Source organism: Schistocerca americana, chromosome 2, assembly GCF_021461395.2.
Source record: "Schistocerca americana isolate TAMUIC-IGC-003095 chromosome 2, iqSchAmer2.1, whole genome shotgun sequence".
In the NCBI taxonomy this organism is placed as follows: domain Eukaryota; kingdom Metazoa; phylum Arthropoda; class Insecta; order Orthoptera; family Acrididae; genus Schistocerca; species Schistocerca americana.
Window position 1 is genome coordinate 429,505,853 of NC_060120.1, and position 18,983 is coordinate 429,524,835.

The 18,983-nt window shown below is 41.8% G+C and overlaps 1 protein-coding gene across 1 annotated transcript in view; it reads left to right on the forward strand.

The window, feature by feature from the left end:
* Positions 1–18,983, forward strand: part of LOC124594070 (esterase E4-like) — a 247,648-nt gene that overhangs the window by 179,375 nt on the left and 49,290 nt on the right. The window contains exons 12-13 of the mRNA XM_047132420.1: positions 4,927–5,087; positions 17,905–18,040. Of these exons, the coding sequence (XP_046988376.1) occupies positions 4,927–5,087; positions 17,905–18,040 (297 nt within the window). The remainder of the gene's footprint in view (positions 1–4,926; positions 5,088–17,904; positions 18,041–18,983) is intronic.

The window sequence follows — 18,983 nt, forward strand, 5'->3', positions numbered from 1 at the left end:
CAAATAATTTTATCAAAGGTTTTACTTTCTACATATTGACCCTTGGGAATGTTACACTTCTGTTACCATCTTTGCTTGTGTGTATATAAACGAAGCAGTCATTCTCCAATTTTAAGTATATTTGACAATAAAACCCTGTCTACATTCCTTCCCGAAATCGCATTTTACTGTTGTCTGCGAGAGTGCGGTGTTTTACGTAGAATATTTTTATTCTATGTTGTTGTTGATTACAGGGAACATAATCTGTAAATGTTTAAGAGAGACTGATTCGTAAACTGTTTGGAGAGCAATACTTCCGATTGCAGTAGTTTGTTTCATACTTAACCTTGACTAAGTCAATCATTTGTAATAACTGTCGATCAGTATCATAGATTATCTTGTGGTAGTGATACATTAGCTTGGCCCTTCCAGAATTGGTGGTGAAAAACGAGTTGTTACACCTTGAATATGCCTAAGTAATTACGTTCAGAAAGCCTATTTGTTTGTGTTTTCCAAGTATTTTATCCTGATCGGGCTAGTTTCGATCTTTTAGACCAAACTTTAAATGTCAACTGTCTGTTATTTTACTTAAACCATGTACGTTCCATACTGAAATTGCATAGTTCAGAGTTCACAGTCATGTTTCAGAAACCAATTTTCCGAATATGTGTGGAAGATAACGTCATGATACTTGAATTAAACATCATTATACTTGACTTAACATTGTGATACTCGACGTAAACAATGCACTTTTTTGAGTTGTTGATGCATTTTTGCGGGCTGTTAGAATATTGTGACATTTAACAAGCATCATAGATGGGGTAAATAATTAACTGGAGCCTCTGTTGTGTCTTTCACTATGGTATAGCAATTGAACTTTGAACGTTTTACCATTGAAAACATCTGTTGGTGAAACCAAGCAACAGGAGCAGAAAAGCATCGGTTGTTATTATTTCGCATTTTTGAATTTTTAGGGAATATTATTCAAAGAAAACTAATGTTCGATTGCTATGCATGAGTAATTTGTTAGTTGCTTTGGATAAGCAGATATTGGTTTGCAACCATTTATGGAGACTATGTTATATACTCATTCTAATATTCCGTAGCGACTTATATATTTCTTCCAATGAAATTGCAGATGCAACTTGTGAGCCAGCACATAAAGTATTTTTTATATTCAGTAATGAACTGAAAAAACAGTTTACAATGTTTTTACCGTCATTTTTTGCAATTCAGCTATTTATTAAGTGTGTGTGTCTGTGTGTGTTTTTATTTATTTATTGAAACTACATTCTGATTGGGCTAGCTCATATTAAGACTACATTGAGATTGGCGGGAGAGTGAAGGAAAGGAGGAGAAGAGGAGGGGAGGGGTTGCAAACCCCAACTGGGCTGGTTCCACTGTCTCAAACATTTGCGTTTTTTTATTTTTTAAATTTTTTAAAATTTTCCATAGGCTGTGTATGGGTGGTGAACGAGATTATGCAAGGAGAGAGGGAGGGTAAAGGGAGAGGAGGGGGTCTGGTTTTATGATGTCACATGGCTACAGAATCACTTCTGCAGCACCAACTAGTGGTGCAAGCTTGAACTGAGGACCAGAATGACCATAACCATAACACTAATAGTGATGCAGTGCGCCTTCCACTGCACTGGGTACACAAATTTGCCAATCAAATCTTAAAAAGTTACCTATTAATATATAACTTTGCCCTCTGTCTGCTATAAAAGAAAACCTTTATGAGCACTGTAGTAATGTGTTGGCGTTCACTGCACTGTCTTGTGGAAATAAACCACCTTTAGAGGTGAATTATCCACAGAAAAACGCTAATATCAGTACTCTCATTCAGTCTTGTGTTCCAGTATTGGTTAATGGAGAACTTGGTGTCTCGTATTACCAGTGTTTATCATTCCTTCACACCTTGCAAAGATTGATATGGCATATCAAAGGTTCCATACACATCTCAGAGTCATAAAAATATAGATTAGTGGTCAAGTAACATCGCTACCACATAGTTATTAAAATATTATCGTATTAGCTGTTGAACTATTTATCTCGCTAGCAGACTGCATGTTCAGTGTTCTATGACAACGAAGAACCCCAACATGTGCTCTTTTATTGCAAAACGGCGTACTACTATGTCTTTCTTTAAGTGAAATTTTCTTTTAAAAGCTCTAGTATTAGATAAGTCCATAGATCGAATAAAGCTGTTGGATGGCGTTGTCTAGGATTAGTTTATCTTAAAGTAGATACATACAAATTTATCAGCATCAACGTGAGTGTGGGTCAGTGATGCGAGTGAACGGAATTCCTCTAGACTTGAACGACAATTTTTACTGTTAACTATTTCAGTATTACATCTTTTCTACAAATAATAATGGACAAACTATACCACTAATTACTAAAACTGTGCACTTTAATAAATTATGGAACCTCGCACGTTAGATGGCCGCAATTACGACGATAACTTTGTGCAGATACATATTTGTAGGTACTACGTTTGTAACAGACCACATCTGAATGACAGTGCTTTGGGAATCCTGCCGTGTAGTTGTGTTTAACATTGTTTCTTCAATTATCTATCTTCTGAAGCGTAATTCTATATACAGTCTCCAGTACGAACATCACAAGAAAAAATTTTCTTGATTAATGCGAAGATTTCGAATAACTATTGTTTAAAACTGGCATTAAATTGTAAGGCTAACATTTGTTACGGCACGCGAATTTCATAGACGTGACTAGCTCATGTCGATATGTTCTGTAGAAACAGTTTCTTTGGAACTCGGACGACCTACTCTTTGTTTGCAAAGCCATATGCAAGTAATACATTCCAGCGAAGATATCAGTTGTGACGTATTTGAACTCCTACGAGAATTTCATCTTGTGTGTGAACATACCGTGCTAACCGTCGCTTGGAAAGAAAGGATTACAGGATTAACTGAAGTATGCAAACCAAAAATCCAAAAATTTTAACTGTTTCACAACCCGCACTGGACTAGTCCCCAGGCTTGTGGAATTTTTGTCACGTTTCATTGCCAGATGACAGCGAGGGTGCACAAATAAGAATAGTGTGAGCATCACAGGTTTGTTTTACCTCGGTTCGCAGAAGGAGTCATTTTTCCCACGCGCTATTTCCAAGTACAGCTGCAGAACAATCTTAACTATAGGACTGCAGTGCAGCCGCGTTCAGTAAACAATGAACTCGCAAACTGCGGTTGTGGTTCCGCATCAGCTTGGAATATTTCACAACAAATGATAATTCGTGCCCGACCAGGACTCGATCCCGTATTTCCTGCTTGTCACAAGTGGTTGCCTTAGAAACACTTTTTTTATCCTCGCATCCCTGAAATTACCTAAAACTACAAAAAAAGGGGGAGCTAATGCCACCGCCACTTTTACCTTAACCACATCAGCTATCCAAGCATGCTTCAAGAAACGGTTCAAATATCAGTTTGCCCTTGTGCTATAGCAAGGCAATGACGAGAGAGAGTAGCCTCTTACCCTGTGCGGGAAACACGGTAAACATAGTGGGATCACAAAGGCGAGTAGACAGCAGGACAAATGGAGATGTGGGCCGCTTCTGGAAGCGTGCTCGGACAGCCAGAGTTGTTCAGGCGACGGCTCGCGACAAGTGGGAAATCTGGGTTCGAGTCCTCGTACGGTATATATTTCTATTTGTTCGGAAACATTCTACGGCTGATGCAGAACCATAATCGCAATTTGCGAGTTCATTCTTAAACCTATAGGACTTATGTCTTTGACATATATGGGTTCTAGAATTTTGGAACGTGTTTTATGCCCCCGTACTATAACATGTCTGAAGAACGAAAATCTCTGTAGGAGCGAGCATGGGCTGCGGAAACAACGATCAATGAAATGCAGCTCGCTCTATTTGTCCACGAGATCCAGAAAGCCGCAGACAGCGGCGCTCACGTTGAAGCCCAGTTCCTTGACCAGCAGAAGGCATTCGATACAATTCCGCACTACCATCAAATGACAATTTTCGAGTGTGCAAAATATCCGACAGAACACAGCGTGTCATTCTCAGACATAAAAGTACTGTGAACAACTCCAAGGGAATGATACAGGACCATTAATTTTCACAATATAGGCCTCTACAAGTGTCATAGTAAATAACTTTGGAAAGTCCATGAGATTTTCCTAAGACGATGCTCTTATGTACAGATAAATCGCAGTGCCGGACAATTATAGCGAAATACAGGAAGACCTGCAGAGGGCCGACGCTTGGTACAGGTATTGGCAGAAATGTAACATGTCAGGCAGAAAGATCCGTTATTGTATGGTTCCAAGATTGAAGAACAGCCACTGGAAGCGATATGAGTTGGAAGGACCACATAAGACTAATCGCAGGTAAGGCGTATGTCAGACAGATTCACTGGATGAATCCTCAGGAAGTGCAGTCCACCCACTATCGTCTGACCAATATTTATATATTGCTCTGGGATACGTACTAGGTAGGACTGACAGAGGAAATAAAGCAGATCCAAAGAAGAGCAACGCGTTTAGCTACAGGTTTATTTAGCAAGCATGAAAGCATCACAAATATTCAGTCAACTCCAGTGCCAGACACTGTAAGAGGGGCATTCTGCATCACGGTTTGGTTTATTCTTAAAGCCCCAAGAGCATGCGTTTCTAAAAGAGTCAAGCAATATATTGTTCCTCCTATACCTCGCAAAAAGATCATACAGATAAAATTAGACAGATTCGAGGTCACACGGAGGTCTACCAACATTCATTTTTCCGGCAAACGATTCGCGACCGGAGCAGGCAGGTACTTTCAGCCACACGCCGTAAAGTGGCCTGTGAAGTATGGATGTAGATGTGTCCTGTCTGTCTTGCAATTAAGAGTGTATGTCGAGTTTTTAGGTAAGTGCTGTGGCGCTGCCAGGCGAGAACATTTGTGTGCAGTGTTGCATCTTTCGCTTGCAGTGGCCAGGCTGGCTGCACTCCAAGACAACTTCCAGCAGCTCGTGCACCCCGCGCTACGCCGCGCCTCCGAGACCACCTGGCTGCGCGCCGCACCGCTGGTGCGCTCCTTCTACTTCGGCGACGACTCCATTGGCAGCGCCGCTACCGAGGACGTACTCAACGTGAGTCCACTGCTTGCCAACTGCGCCTTCAGTCTTCGCGCACCTGATCAATTATAGTGCTGCTCCACACTTGTGAGGCTAGAACTGCTAAAATGTCGGAACCATTAGGGAACGTACTGCTAATCTGGAGCGGATGTTACGAGTAGAACAACCTCTCGCCAATCCCCTAATACTGCTACGAGGGTTGGATAAGAAGTACTGGCAACAATGCCGTAACGTAAAGGATGTGCGGCAAATGCTGTGCGCTCCGTCTGTAGATTACTGCGAAAGGTCAGTTGAAGTAGTGCAGTGAGCGGCGACAGCTATGTGCGTGGTGTCTGAATGTGCAGGAGGCTAGTTCAAGCACCCTAACAAACGGTCACTGCAGGCTACCTTTGTCCCGCACTGAGAAGAAAGTCACTTGTTGACCAGTCTAGTGTGGTAGTTGAAGATAGCAAAACAAAAGCCGAAGACCGGCCGCTGTGGCCGAGCGGTCCTAGGCGCTACAATCGGGAACCGCACTGCTGCTACGGTCGCAGGTTCGAATCCTGCTTCGGGCATGGATGTGTGTGATGTCCTTACGTTAATTAGGTTTAAGTAGTTCTAAGTCCAGGGGACTGATGACCTCAGATGTTAACTCCCATAGTGCTTAGAGCCATTTGACCCAAAAGCCGAAGTTTTAAATTTCACGTTCAAGAAATCGTTGATGCAGGAGTAACGTACAAATATACCATTGTCTGATCCGTATGGACGGCATAGTAATAAGCATCCCTGGTGTAGAGAAAAAAAGTAAAAGAGCTGAAAACAAATAAGTCACCAGATCCAGATGAATCCCAGTTCGGTTTTCAGAGAGAACTCTACGGCGCTGGCTCCTTACCTAGCTTGCTTTTATCGCTGATGTCTCGGCCAGCGCAAAGTCCCAAGCGACTGGAAAAATGCACTAGTGACTCCTATATATAAAAATGGCAAAAGAGCATACCCGGAAATTGCAGGCCAATATCCCAGTGCGGAATCCTTGAACATTTTCTCAGTTCTAATATATTTCCTTGAGACCCAAGAAGCTTTTGTCCACAAATGAGCATGGTTGTAGAAAGCATCGCTTGTGCGAAACTCAGTTTGCCCTTTTCTCATTTGAGAACTACGGTAAAAGAACAACAGGCAAATTTCATATTTCTAGACTTCCGGAAATCGTTTGAAACGGTACCTCGCTGCAGGCTAGGCTGTTAAAGGTACGAGCATATGGAATAGGTTTACAGATACGTTAGGGCCTCGAAGACTTCTTAACTTGCAGAACCCAGTGTGTTGTCCTCGATGGCGAGTGTTCATCAGAGACAAGGGTATCGTCAGGAGTTCTCCAGGGAAGTGTGATAGAATGACTGTTATTCTCTGTATACATAAATGACTTTGCGGACAGGGGGGGGGGGGGGGGGCAGTAATCTGCGGTTCTTTGCTGATGATGCTGTCGTGTACGGTAAGACGTCGTCGTTGAGTGACTGCAGAAAGATAAAATGACTTAGACAAAATTTCTAGTTCATGTGATGAATGGCAGTTGGCTCTAAAAGTAAAAAAAAAAAGTAAATTAATGCGGATGAGTAAGAAAAACAAATCCATAATGTTAGTACTGCCCTGCTTGTCACAAAAAGTGTTCAGATGTGTGTGAAATCTTATGGGACTTATCTGCTAAGGTCATCAGTCCCTAAGCTTACACACTACTTAACCTAAATTATCCTAAGGACAAACACACACACCCATGCCCGAGGGAGGATTCGAACCTCCGCCGGGACCAGCCGCACGGTCCACGTGTTTGTCACAGTCATGTCGTTTATATGGGCGTAACGTTGCAAAGCGACATGAAATGGAGCGACCGTGTGAGGATTGTGGTCGGCTTCGGTTTACTGGAAGAATTCTAGGAAAGTTCGGTTCATCTCAAAAGGAAACCATATATAGGACGCTACTGCGGCCTATTCTTGAGTACTGCTGGAGTGTTTAGGATCAGTACCAGTTAGGATTAAAGGAAGGCATCAAAGCAGCTCAGAGGCTGGCTGCTAGATTTGCTACTGGTATGTTCGAACAACACGCAGATATTACAGAGAAGCCTCGGAAACTCAAATGTGAGTCCCTATAGCGACGGCTACACACTTTTCAAGCAACGCTATTGAGAAAATTCAGAGAACCAGCCTCTGAAGCTGACTGCAGAATGATTCTAATTTCTCCAGTATACGCAGCGAGTAAGGAACTCGAAGACGAAATACGAGGAATTAGGGTTCCTACGGAGGCATGTATAAGATTGTTTTTCCCTCGCTGTATATGGGAGAGGAACAGAAGGTAATAACCAGTAGTGGTACGGGGCAGATCTCAGAATATCTATGTAGACGTAGAACTATCTTTTGTTTGGTTAACTCTGTCACTTTTTGCACTGTGTCCCATTACACTTCATGACAATGCACAACGCCACACGGCAAATCCGATAATGGAACATCCACTGTATTCATCCGATATGAGTCCTTGCGACTATGATCTTTTCGCCAAAATGAAATAATCTCTTCGTGACACCCGCTATAACACAAGCGAAGGCATCATCCGTGCCATAGGGCATACTTGCGAGACATCGACAGCCATGGGCGCGCTGAAAGTGTACGACGCCATCCATCTGTGTGTGTGGGTGGGGGGGGGGGTAGGTTGTCAAGATGTGATTGTATTGAGGGCCTGTAATGTCAGTTAAGTCTGGTATGAATTATAACTGTGTTGCCACTACAGTTTATCCAACTCTTGTATACGGAAGTTGACGCTTCGCCCACGAGCCGTGACACAGCCGTATATATATAGTGAGCAAACGTTCCAGTAAGGGAGGCAAACGAGGTTAGCTCGGTCCTGAGTTACACTCGCGAGCAAGCATTTAAACAGTCTCCTACTTGCTTCGTTTTGCAGTGACTTCTGATGATATTCATACCATTCAGGGCATGCTGTAAATTGGTGAAGTTCAGCGTAAGATACAATTTCGGGTGGCTCTCATTAATAAATGAGAAATCGGGGTGCCATTATGATATATTTAATTTAATTAACTTCCATAAACTTTACAATAATGTGCTTCTGATTTTGATAAACGTAACTAAATCAAAAGAGGACAACGTGTATGGTTATAGCCAATGCGGAGGTCTTAGTTCAATTGTGTCTAAGCGCCTGCTAATTCAGCCGGTGCACAGCAAAATCTACTATGTAATTTTGTACTAACGGGTGAACTCTTCCCGTTTAGCAAAAGTGGAAGTTAACTACATTGCAGTGATGTAACAGTTATGGTCAATGACTGAGAGACTTCGCCTGGCATTTGTTGTATCAAAAATGAATTATTATTGCTAATACTTATAATAAAAGTTATGACTGTTTAGCGGCCCTTCTTCGGGTTATCCGCGCTCTGTACTTGAGCGTGCTGCGAGCAACCACGCACCAAAGGCTTAGCACAGCATATGCGTTGCCCAAGCTCTCCGTGTCTTATGAAAAGCCTCCTGTTGCAGTTTGGCTGCTACTGCTTGACAAAATACTGTAGTGACTCACACAAAATTTAATTAAAGAAATTACGAAAATGTGCATGATTATGGCAAGGTATGTCACTCTAAAAAATAGTAGATCGTGAGAGCCACAACTAATGCCCGTGATCCACGTTCCTTTTCAAACTACAAGGTTCTTTTTCAGTTCGTCGTAAACTCGTTAATGTTTATACGTAGTCCATTACAAAATCTCGTGGACTGAATTCATGTAATTTCCAACAAACAGTTTGAACGGACATCGTCTACGGTGTAAGTGGATTTGGTGGTAAAAGAAAGACTGACAGATGTGAATTAAAAAAACAGGTAAGTTCGCAATTATCATTTATTTAAAAATGATGTTTGGTTTCGTCCTTTATGTAGGCGATATTCATATCTAAAACACCATATGACTCTGTAGTCATACGGTGCACTGAACAGCGGTGTGGTGCGTTGTATATGAAGGCGGCCACCATAAAAGCGGAAACCGGTCATAATTTTGAAAAAATTGTTATTGCGATCTTCACTGCTTTATTAATTGATAATCAATATAATTCTAAAAGTGTACAGTGTGCGTGCCGCTACCATTCAGAAACGAGTCCCAGTACGATCAAGTTGTGTGGTAGCCCTTTATCCCCCATTCAGGAAGAAGATTCCCCTTTTTAGCTGAAAACCGTGATTTTGAAGATATAAAGGCTGGGAAGTTTGGCCCTTTATACATTTCTAGAAAATAGTAGTTTGACAACTCTACTTACGACTTTATATTTTTACAAACATTATACACATGAACAACGATACATTACTAACTAAATTTTGTCACGATTATCTTTGGCTGTTGCATATATTATCTCTGGTGTATCTTTTCTTCGTATTCTAAAAGTACAGGAAAGTAATTGAGGCAGTATTTGTGTCTAAACTGGCCAAACAGGAAGAAATTTTAATGTCAGATATAAAGAACACATTAGAAAAAGCGAGAATGATCAGTCGAGCTTTTTTCTACACTTGAAAAATCAAAACCACACTGCCGGTACAATCGAAAATACTCCATGCCCTACACCGGATACCAAAATGTGTTCTAATGAACATTCTTGAAGAACTGGAAACCTAAATACACACGAGAAAATACCACTACAAATATTCAACGAGCATACAGAATTGAGGCACAAATACCACCTCAAATACTTTATTGAAGTTTTAGAACACGAAAAAGGATAAATCGGAATTAACATGTGCAACAACCAAAGATAATCGTGAAAAATTTATTTAATAAAATAATATCGCTGTTCATCTGTATAATTTTTGTAAACATATAACGTCGTAAGAGTAGAACTGGCAAACATTTTTCAGTATATTCACGTCATTTACCTTGTAATAAGACATTGACAATTATAAGTCAGTTCACTCATGTGGTAACATGGACGTCACATCATTTTAGATGTGAGTAAAATATAGTCGCTTTAATATAAATGGCATTCACATTTATAAACAGTCTCACCAAAACTGTACTCGCAAGTACCTGATAATGGTGATAAACACCGAAACAGTGTGTCGCTAATAATGATTAATTATTATAAGCAGCTATTTTAGTGCATCTTTCGAATAATCTCACGCTTTCGTTCTAGTGGTTCAAAACAACTCAACTAATTTAACCAGCTGTCATCTTCTCCTCCGTCCTGTAATCTTGAACCCTTTTGTGCCATTTAGTCATCTGCTTTCATCATTCCCAGTCCTGCCATAACCCACAGTCTTCCAATGTGTTTCTATCGCATTACCATTTTTATTAACACTATTACTATTGCTCGAACTAAACCTACTAAGCACTGTCGCCTATAAAACCGGATCGACAATGCCCCGACATTTTGCACTACATTAACAACTTGTCTCTGATGACCGCGTCGTCGACGAGATGTTACAGAATAACTTTCCTTCTTATTCTCAATCTTCTACAATTTTAACTTACTTACCTTTTACTTTGGCAGGTGTTTCCACTCGCATGCAGTTGCCTATTCTCAGATGCCACGAGATTTTATCCTAGAAATATTCTCCCGATAGACTTTGGCTATAGTTCCACTCCACGTTCCACTCGGTCTCCCTCGGTTCCTTCTCCATGGCGGAGACCAGGTGAGCAAACGCATCGGCCGTGTTCTTCCTCCGTCTATCGGGCATGTCCGTACCAATGCTCGAGCATCAGTCCTATCTGTGACTGGTTCCATCGCATTTTCTCTCCAGTATTACGTATTCATTCCTCAGTCGATCAAAGCGAGTGCCCTCATGCTCCTGTCCATTTCAGCAGCCTCATTTTCTCCCCTTGTCTCTCGTTCAGTGTCCAACGCTCTCTCCCATATGTCAGAAAGCTTTAAATCACTCTCCGGAGCACTACTTTTTTAGTTCGTCTGTGTATGTATCGACTCTTTAAGATACCATTTAACGATCTGACAGCTACCCTCACTTAACTTGTACTGTTGGATAGTGCACTTCACAATGGATGATTTTATCGATTAGTGAACCCATATACTTGAACACTTCCACATTTTTTTCCCAGCCAAACTCAAAATCCGAACCCTCACCTTGCCGACTTCAACAATAGGACATTCTGTTCTATCTATATTGATTGTTAGTCTCCATTGCTTATAAGCATGCATTAGCTTTCTCATTTGATACAGGACATCATTCTTATCTAGAGCCATAAGTACCTCATCGTTATCAAACAGTGATGAGTATAAACTTTGATGCTGTACTGCTACACCCAGATTTCTTCACTGTCTTATCCGGTAACCAAGAACAACTTCTAATTACAGCTTAAATAAGGCTGGCGACATGGAACATCCTTGTCTCGTTTCTTTACTTGTTTTAAAACTTTCTATATACTACCACCAACCTTCACAATTGCCTAGCATTGGTGGTACATCCTTCTCACCAACTCTATTAATGCACCATCCACTCCAACATTTTCCTGTGCTGTCCATAGTAACTTCCTTGGCACTGAAACATAGGCCTTTTCTAAATAAAAATACAATGGAGATCTTAATTTTCGTGATTATTTTCTGTGACATATGGCGTTCACAAAAAATGTTATCAACACAGCTTTTCCCAGCAATAATACCCAACTGTTATTGAGACACAGAGACATGGACAGTCTTCCCCAGCCTGTGCTTTGCTATACTGCTGAACAACTTACTCACCGAATCCACTACACTAATATCCCCATAATTACTCGCATCTCTCCTGATACCTTTCTTATACAGGGCGGTAAAATACGATATCATCCTTTTTGGGGTTATTCATCTCATTGAGTCACTTCATTAAAAAAATAGTAGTTACTAGCGCCTCTATTACTTTACATCCTTCGTACTTCAACAATTAAATTACTATACCTCCAGGACAGGCTGCCTTTCCATTTTTTATTTTTTTTATTTTTGAAGGGCTTTCATTGTCAGCCGCCTTTTTCAAAGGATGGATCTCCACTTCAGCTCTTCTCGAAACTCTTCCCCAATAACAACATGCTTAAATTTGGTCTTATTTCGCTCCTTTTTCCCCGAATTCTCGTTAGTTTTGTGTTTTTCGTCTAGTTTACGGCCGTTACTAGTTCCATGAATCAGTGATGATACGTTCATTTCTCGACTATCAAAACTGGAAGACAAAATATGTGTTTTAACAGCACTGTGATGACTGAATAGTGAAGTTCACAGTGTAGTACCAAAAAAGAGCCCAGAAATTGCGGACAGCGTAACAGATGTTTGGAAACGTATTTTTAGATTATTTCCCCCTTCCAACCACTGTTTGACGCGTATGGTGCAGTACACTGATGTGGGGTAGAGTCTTTTCTGAAGCCTCTGAGCTACAGTGTGGTTATAATAAAAGCCTCGCCCCTCAGCCAGTGTAGACTGGAAACTATTAGCAGTATGTGTACAAAGTCATAGGAACGATGTTCAGAGTGCGCGAAGCAGTATTTGCGTTGTTAATAGAGTTAGTATCATGACTAGACGCTAGGCGCCGGTACTAGTACGGCGATGCAGGGTTGAAACACAAGCATCAGTGGGCATTAAAACTGCAGACAGACAACAGGGATCTGGACAAGATGAGCGGGGCTTCACTCGTAAAGATGTTTTATCAAAACATCAGTAGTGCTGCTCCTCTTCGCTAGTATCGACAAATTAAAGGAATACGGAGAGGTCTGGCTCCATGGGAACTGCTCCTGGGAAAGGCCGACGGCCAATTGCGCCACAGATTGTTGAAGTTAGTGTTGCCATGGCTGAGAATTGTGTACGCAATGTGCGCTCTTCAAGCAGTGAGCGAACTCTGTCACGACAGCTCAACATTCCACGGCCCACCGTCCGAAAAGTGCTGCGAACATTTTGAAATGGTCTCTCTAGTGCAGTTCCAGGCTGTTGCGGATGCAGATGGTCGTCACATTCAGCAATATTTGTAACCTGGAACGTAAACGCGGCACGCAATTAACACATGTTACCATCTCATGTGGAAACTAAATGTGTTTCTTTCAACTGTTTATTCGTTCAGTCTTTTCCACATGTTCTTACAAATATTTCCACAGAGTTTCATTGTTCTACTATCACTCGTTTTCCATGGGGCCCTCTCAAGTGGCGAAAGTTTAATTATTACCGCTATGTTCATCACACCCGTCGCTGTGTTACTGTTGCAACATTTTTTATCTACCATGACTGTGTTTGCAATTTTTAAATGACTTACCAGTAGCTGTTGTTGATGTTGTTGTTGTTGTCATTGTCTTCAGTTCAGAGACTGGTTTCATGCAGTTATCCATCCTACTCTATCCTGCGCAAGCTTCTTCATCTCCAAGTACTACTGCAACCTACGTCCTTCTGAATCTTCTTAGTGTATTCATCTCTTGGTCTCCCTTTACGGTTTTTACCCTCCATGCTGCTCTCAAATACTAAACTGGCGATCCCTTGATGCCTTAGAACATGTCCTACCAATCGATCCCTTCTTCTAGTCAACTTGTGTCACAAATTCCTCTTCTCACCAATTCTATTCGGTACCTCCTCATTAGTTACGTGATCTGCCCATCTAATCTTCAGCATTCTTCTGTAGCACCGCTTTTCGAAAGCTTATGTTCTCTTCTTGTCCAAACTATTTATCGTCCATGTTTCACTTCCATCCATGGCTGCACTCCACACAAATACTTTCAGAAAAGACTTCCTTATCTTAAATCTATACTCGATGTTAACAAACTTCTCTTCTTCAGAAACGCTTTCCTTGCCATTGCCAGTCTACATTTTATATTCTCTCTACTTCAACCATCAACAGTTATTTTGCTCCCAAAATAGCAAAACTCATCCACTACTTTAAGTTTCTCATTTACTAACAATTCCCTCAGCATCACCTGGTTTAATTCGACTACATTCTATTATCCTCCTTTTGTTTCTGTTGATGTTCATCTTATATCCTCCTCTCAAGATACTGTCCATTCCGTTCAACTGCTCTTCCAAGTCCTTTGCTGTCTCTGACAGAATTACAATGTCATCGGCGAACCTCAACGTTTTTATTTCTTCTCCATGGACTTTAAAACCTACTCCAAATTTTTCTTTTGTTTCCTTTACTGCATGCTCAGTATACAGATTGAATAACATCGGGGAGAGGCTACAATCCTGTCTCACTCCCTTCCCAACCGCTGCTTCCCTTTCATGCCCCTCGACTCTTATAACTGCCATCTGATTTCTCTATAAATTGTAAATAGCCTTTCGCTCCATGTATTTCCCTGTATATGACCCCTGCCACCTTCAGAATTTGAAAGAGAGTATTCCCGTCAACATTGTCAAAAGCTTTCTCTAATGTATCTTCTAAGAGAAGTCATAGGGACAGTATTGCCTCACGTGTTCCAACATTTCTACGGAATCCAAACTGATCTTCCCTGAGGCCGGCTTCTACCAGTTTTTCCACTCCTCAGTAAAGAATTCATGTTAGTATTTTGCAGCCGTGACTTATTAAACTGATAGTTCGGTAATTTTCACATCTGTCAACACCTGCTTTCTTTGGGATTGGAATTATTATATTCTTCTTGAAGTCTGAGGGTATTTCGCCTGTCTCATACATCTTGCTCACCAGATGGTAGAGTTTTGTCATGGTTGGCTCTCCCAATGCTATCAGTAGTTCTAATGAAATGTTGTCTACTCCTGGGCCCATGTTTCGACTTAGATCTTTCAGTGCTCTGTCAAACTCTTCACGTAGTATCATATCTCCCATTTCATCAACGTCCTCCTCCATCTCCATAATATTGTCCACAAGTACGTCGCCCTTGTACAGACCCTCTATATACTCCTTCCACCTATCTGCTTTCCCATCTCTTCTTAGTATCGGTTTTCCGTCTGAGCTCTTGATATTCATACAAGTGGTTCTCTTTTCTTCAAAGGTCTCCTTAACTTTCCTGTAGGCAGTATCTACCTCTCCCCTAGTGATACATGCCTCTTCTGAGACGTTTGTATTCCTTTTTGCCTGCTTCATTTACTACATTTTTATATTTTCTCCTCTCATCAATTAAATTCAATATCTCTTCTGTTACCCAAGGATTTCTACTAACCCTTTTACCTACTTGATCCTCTGCTGCCTTCACTATTTCATCTCTCAAAGCTACCCATTCTTCTTCTAATGTATTTCTTTCCCCCGTTCTTGTCGATAGTTCCCTAATGCTCTCTCTGAAACTCTCTACAACCTCTGGTTCCTTCAGTTTATCCAGGCCCCATCTCCTTAAATTCCTACCTTTTTTGCAGCTTCTTCAGATTTAGTCTACAGTTCATAATGAATAAATTATGGTCGGAGTCCACATCTGCCCCTGGAAAAGTCTTACAATTTAAGACCTGGTTCCTGAATCTGTCTTACCATTATATAACCTATCTGAAACCTTCCAGTGTCTCCGGCCTCTTCCACATATACAACCTTCTTCCCTGATTCTTAAACCAAGTGTTGGCTATGATTAAGTTATGCTCTTTGGAAAATTCTACCAGGCGACTTCCTCTTTCATTTCTTACCTCCATTCCGTACTCACCTACTACTTTTCCTTCTCCTACTATCGAATTAAAGTCTCCCTTCACTATCTGAATAATTTCTTTTATCTCATCATACATTTCTTCAATCTCTTCGTCATCTGCGAAGCTATTTGACATATATACTTGTACTACTGAGCTAGGCGCGGGCTTCGTGTCTATCTTGGCTACAATAATGCGTTCACACTGCTGTTCGTAGTAGCTTACCCGCGCTCCTATTTTTTTACTCATTATTAAACCTGCTCCAGCATTACCCCTATTTGATTTTGTATTTATAACCCTATATTTACCAGACCAGACGTCTTGCTCCTCCTGCCACCGAACTTCACTAATTCCCACTATATCTAACTTTAATCTATACATTCCCTTTTCAAATTTTTTAGCCTATCTGCCCGGTTAAGGTATCCGACATTCCATGCTCTGATTCGCAGAACGCCATTTTTGTTTCTCCATCTCCTGTTAACGTCTTCCTGAGTAGTCCCCGCCCGGGGATCCGAATGGGAGACTATTTTACCCAAGAGCACGCCATCGTCATTTAACCATACAGTAACGCTGCATGCCGTCGGGAAAAATTACGGCTGTAGTTTCCCCTTGCTTTCACCCGTTCGCAGTACCAGTACAGCAAGGCCGTTTTGGTTAATGTTACAAGGGCAGATCAGTCAATCATTCAGACTGTGGCCCCTGCAACTATTGAAAAGGCTGCTGCCCCTGTTCAGGAACCACGCGTTTGTCTGTCCTCTCAACAGATACCCCTCCGTTGTGGTTGCACCTACGGTACGGCTATCTGTATCGCTGAGGCACGCAAGCCTCCCCACCAACGGCAAAGTCCATGGTTCATTGGGGGAAGACTTCAGTCACAAAATTTATTTTAGACTCACATTTTTTAAATCTAGATTGGCGTGAGCTCTCTACGACAAACCCAGATTTTCCGTTTATCGCGAGCAGTCGCCTTCACCACTTTGGCTATTCGAGTACGCCTCCAGGACTTATGCAGACTTTCGTATGTCAAGGAGCCCACGATCCTTACGCTCGCACATTTCGTGACTCCCGCATAGGGAAAGGCTGATATTTTTTCGTCACTTTAGCCCGTTGAGACAGATACATTATTATTGATAATTACATTGCCTGTGTTTATACAGTGTCTGTACCTTTACATTACAATGTTCTTCAGACATTTGTGGACCTGTGAAAGAACAGACATTGTTCTGACAATGACAGCTGTGATAAATATTACGAAATGGATTCATGTTTTACGAATCTTAATCACCGTCAGCTGACTGTGAAGTTTCGAAGTGGTTAAGGCGACAGCTAGCAATAAACGGGAAATCTGGGTTCGAGTCCGGATCCGCCACAAATTTTGATTTTCGCAACACCTGATAGTCCAGCTTAGCAAACTGCGAATGCAGTTCGTAAAGGTTTATCGCAGCTGTAATCCTCAGAACAATTTGTGATCCTTCAGAGATGCATACATGTCTGAAGAGCATTGTAATGTGAAGATACACCATATAAACAGAGACATTGTAATCATCAACACTTTTTCTTATTCAACTTATTTCATTTCGTCGCATTACGAGCTGTAGATGTACATCTTGAGGTACGTTGGAAGGGCACTGCTACACTTGTTGTAGATCGTGCAACTGCGTGTAACATCGATCCACTGGAGGAGTAATTATAGAGTAAATAACGCCAAGTCCGCACCAGATATTTACACTGCCAGAGGCAGGCGCCATCCGCCTAATCAGCTGAGTGGTCACCGCTTCTGGCTGCCCGGCGGAGGACCCGGGTTCCATACCCGGTACTGCCAGAGATTAGTGGGAGGACTGGAGCGGGGTCCACTCAGCCTCGCGAGGCCAATTGAGGAGCTACTTGACTGACAAGTACCTGCTCCGAGGTCTGGGAAGCCGACAGAAGCCGGCGGAGCGGTATGCTGGTCCCGCATTCCCCTCCACACCGCGTCCGAATGAAGCCGATGGCAGAGGATGGCACGGCAACTGTTCGGCACCAGACTTTGTGGTAGTACCAGTGAAAAATAAAGTGTTACCATTAATCGTCAACATTTTTATGAACAGCGTTTCAGCACTAAGGCTAAAAATTACTGTAGCTATTAAACCGTAAGTGAATTCTGGATCTGAAAATTAGTTTCTTGAGTTCGAAATGTATCGTAATTGTTCATGGAAAATAACTTGATTGGCTGATAGCCGCAAAGTGATACAAAACAAATACAGAACTATAGGCTGGCCGTTATTGAGAAACCCTTAACACAACAATACGTGCAATTTCATGCGGTGTATCTGTTTGCAGCTGTTAACAGACATGTTCTACCTGGAAGGTATCGACCGCATGGCTAGGAGTGTAGCGGCGCTGTCACCGTACCCTGTATACTACTACCACTACAGGCACGAGCGCAACAACACCAAAGATGACACTGGACTTTCAGGTAAGGACACACGAATATCTTGCACAGAATCACACATAACGTAACACGCGCAAATATTCATGTTACACTGTAATTAATTTCAGTGTAGTTATTGTGACTTATTGTCGACCTACGTTGGGGCGACAAATTTTATGGATTAGTCACAGTGAAGTAACGGCACAAAACGTGCATATAAATTGCAATCAGGCCTTGAGAATGCATGCACTATTCCCCTCACTACGTCACGTGAGGAGATTGGGTCTGAATGTAGCATGTTAGTGAACCTGGTCTTCACTAAACATCTTGGACGGCAGGATCCCGCCATGAGTGCATTGTAACCATGGCTATGACTGGTAACAAGACCTATACGGAACCAATAACAAAGCCACATACAGTAATACAGGTGGGTAATGTAGTGAAAGAAATACAGGAGGAGGACAAAAGTATGGGAACGCCAAACCCACAACACATTGCCATGCCTAACACGAATTCCTGTTAGTATTTTGCAGCCGTGACTTATTAAACTGATAGTTCGGTAATGTTTACACCTGTCAGCGCCTGCTTTCTTTGGAATTGGAATTATTACATTCTCTTTGAAGTCAGAGGGTATTTCGCCTGTCTCATGCATCCTGCACACCAAATGTAAGAGTTTTGTCCTGGATGGCTCTCCCGTGGATACCAGTGGTTCTGACGGAATGTGTTCTACTCCAGGGACCTCAGTTCAGCTGGTCTTTCAGCGCTCTGTCAAATTCTTGTCGGAATATCATATCGCCCATTTCATCTTTATTTACGTCCCCTTCCCTTGTGTGATATTGCTTTCTCCCTTGTATTGCCTCTCCATACACCCCTTCCACCTTTCAGCTCTTCCTTCTTTGCCTAGTACCAGTTTTCCAGCTGAGCTCTTGATATTCATACAGCTGCTTATCTCTTCTCCAAAGACCTCTTTAAATGTCCCACAGGCATA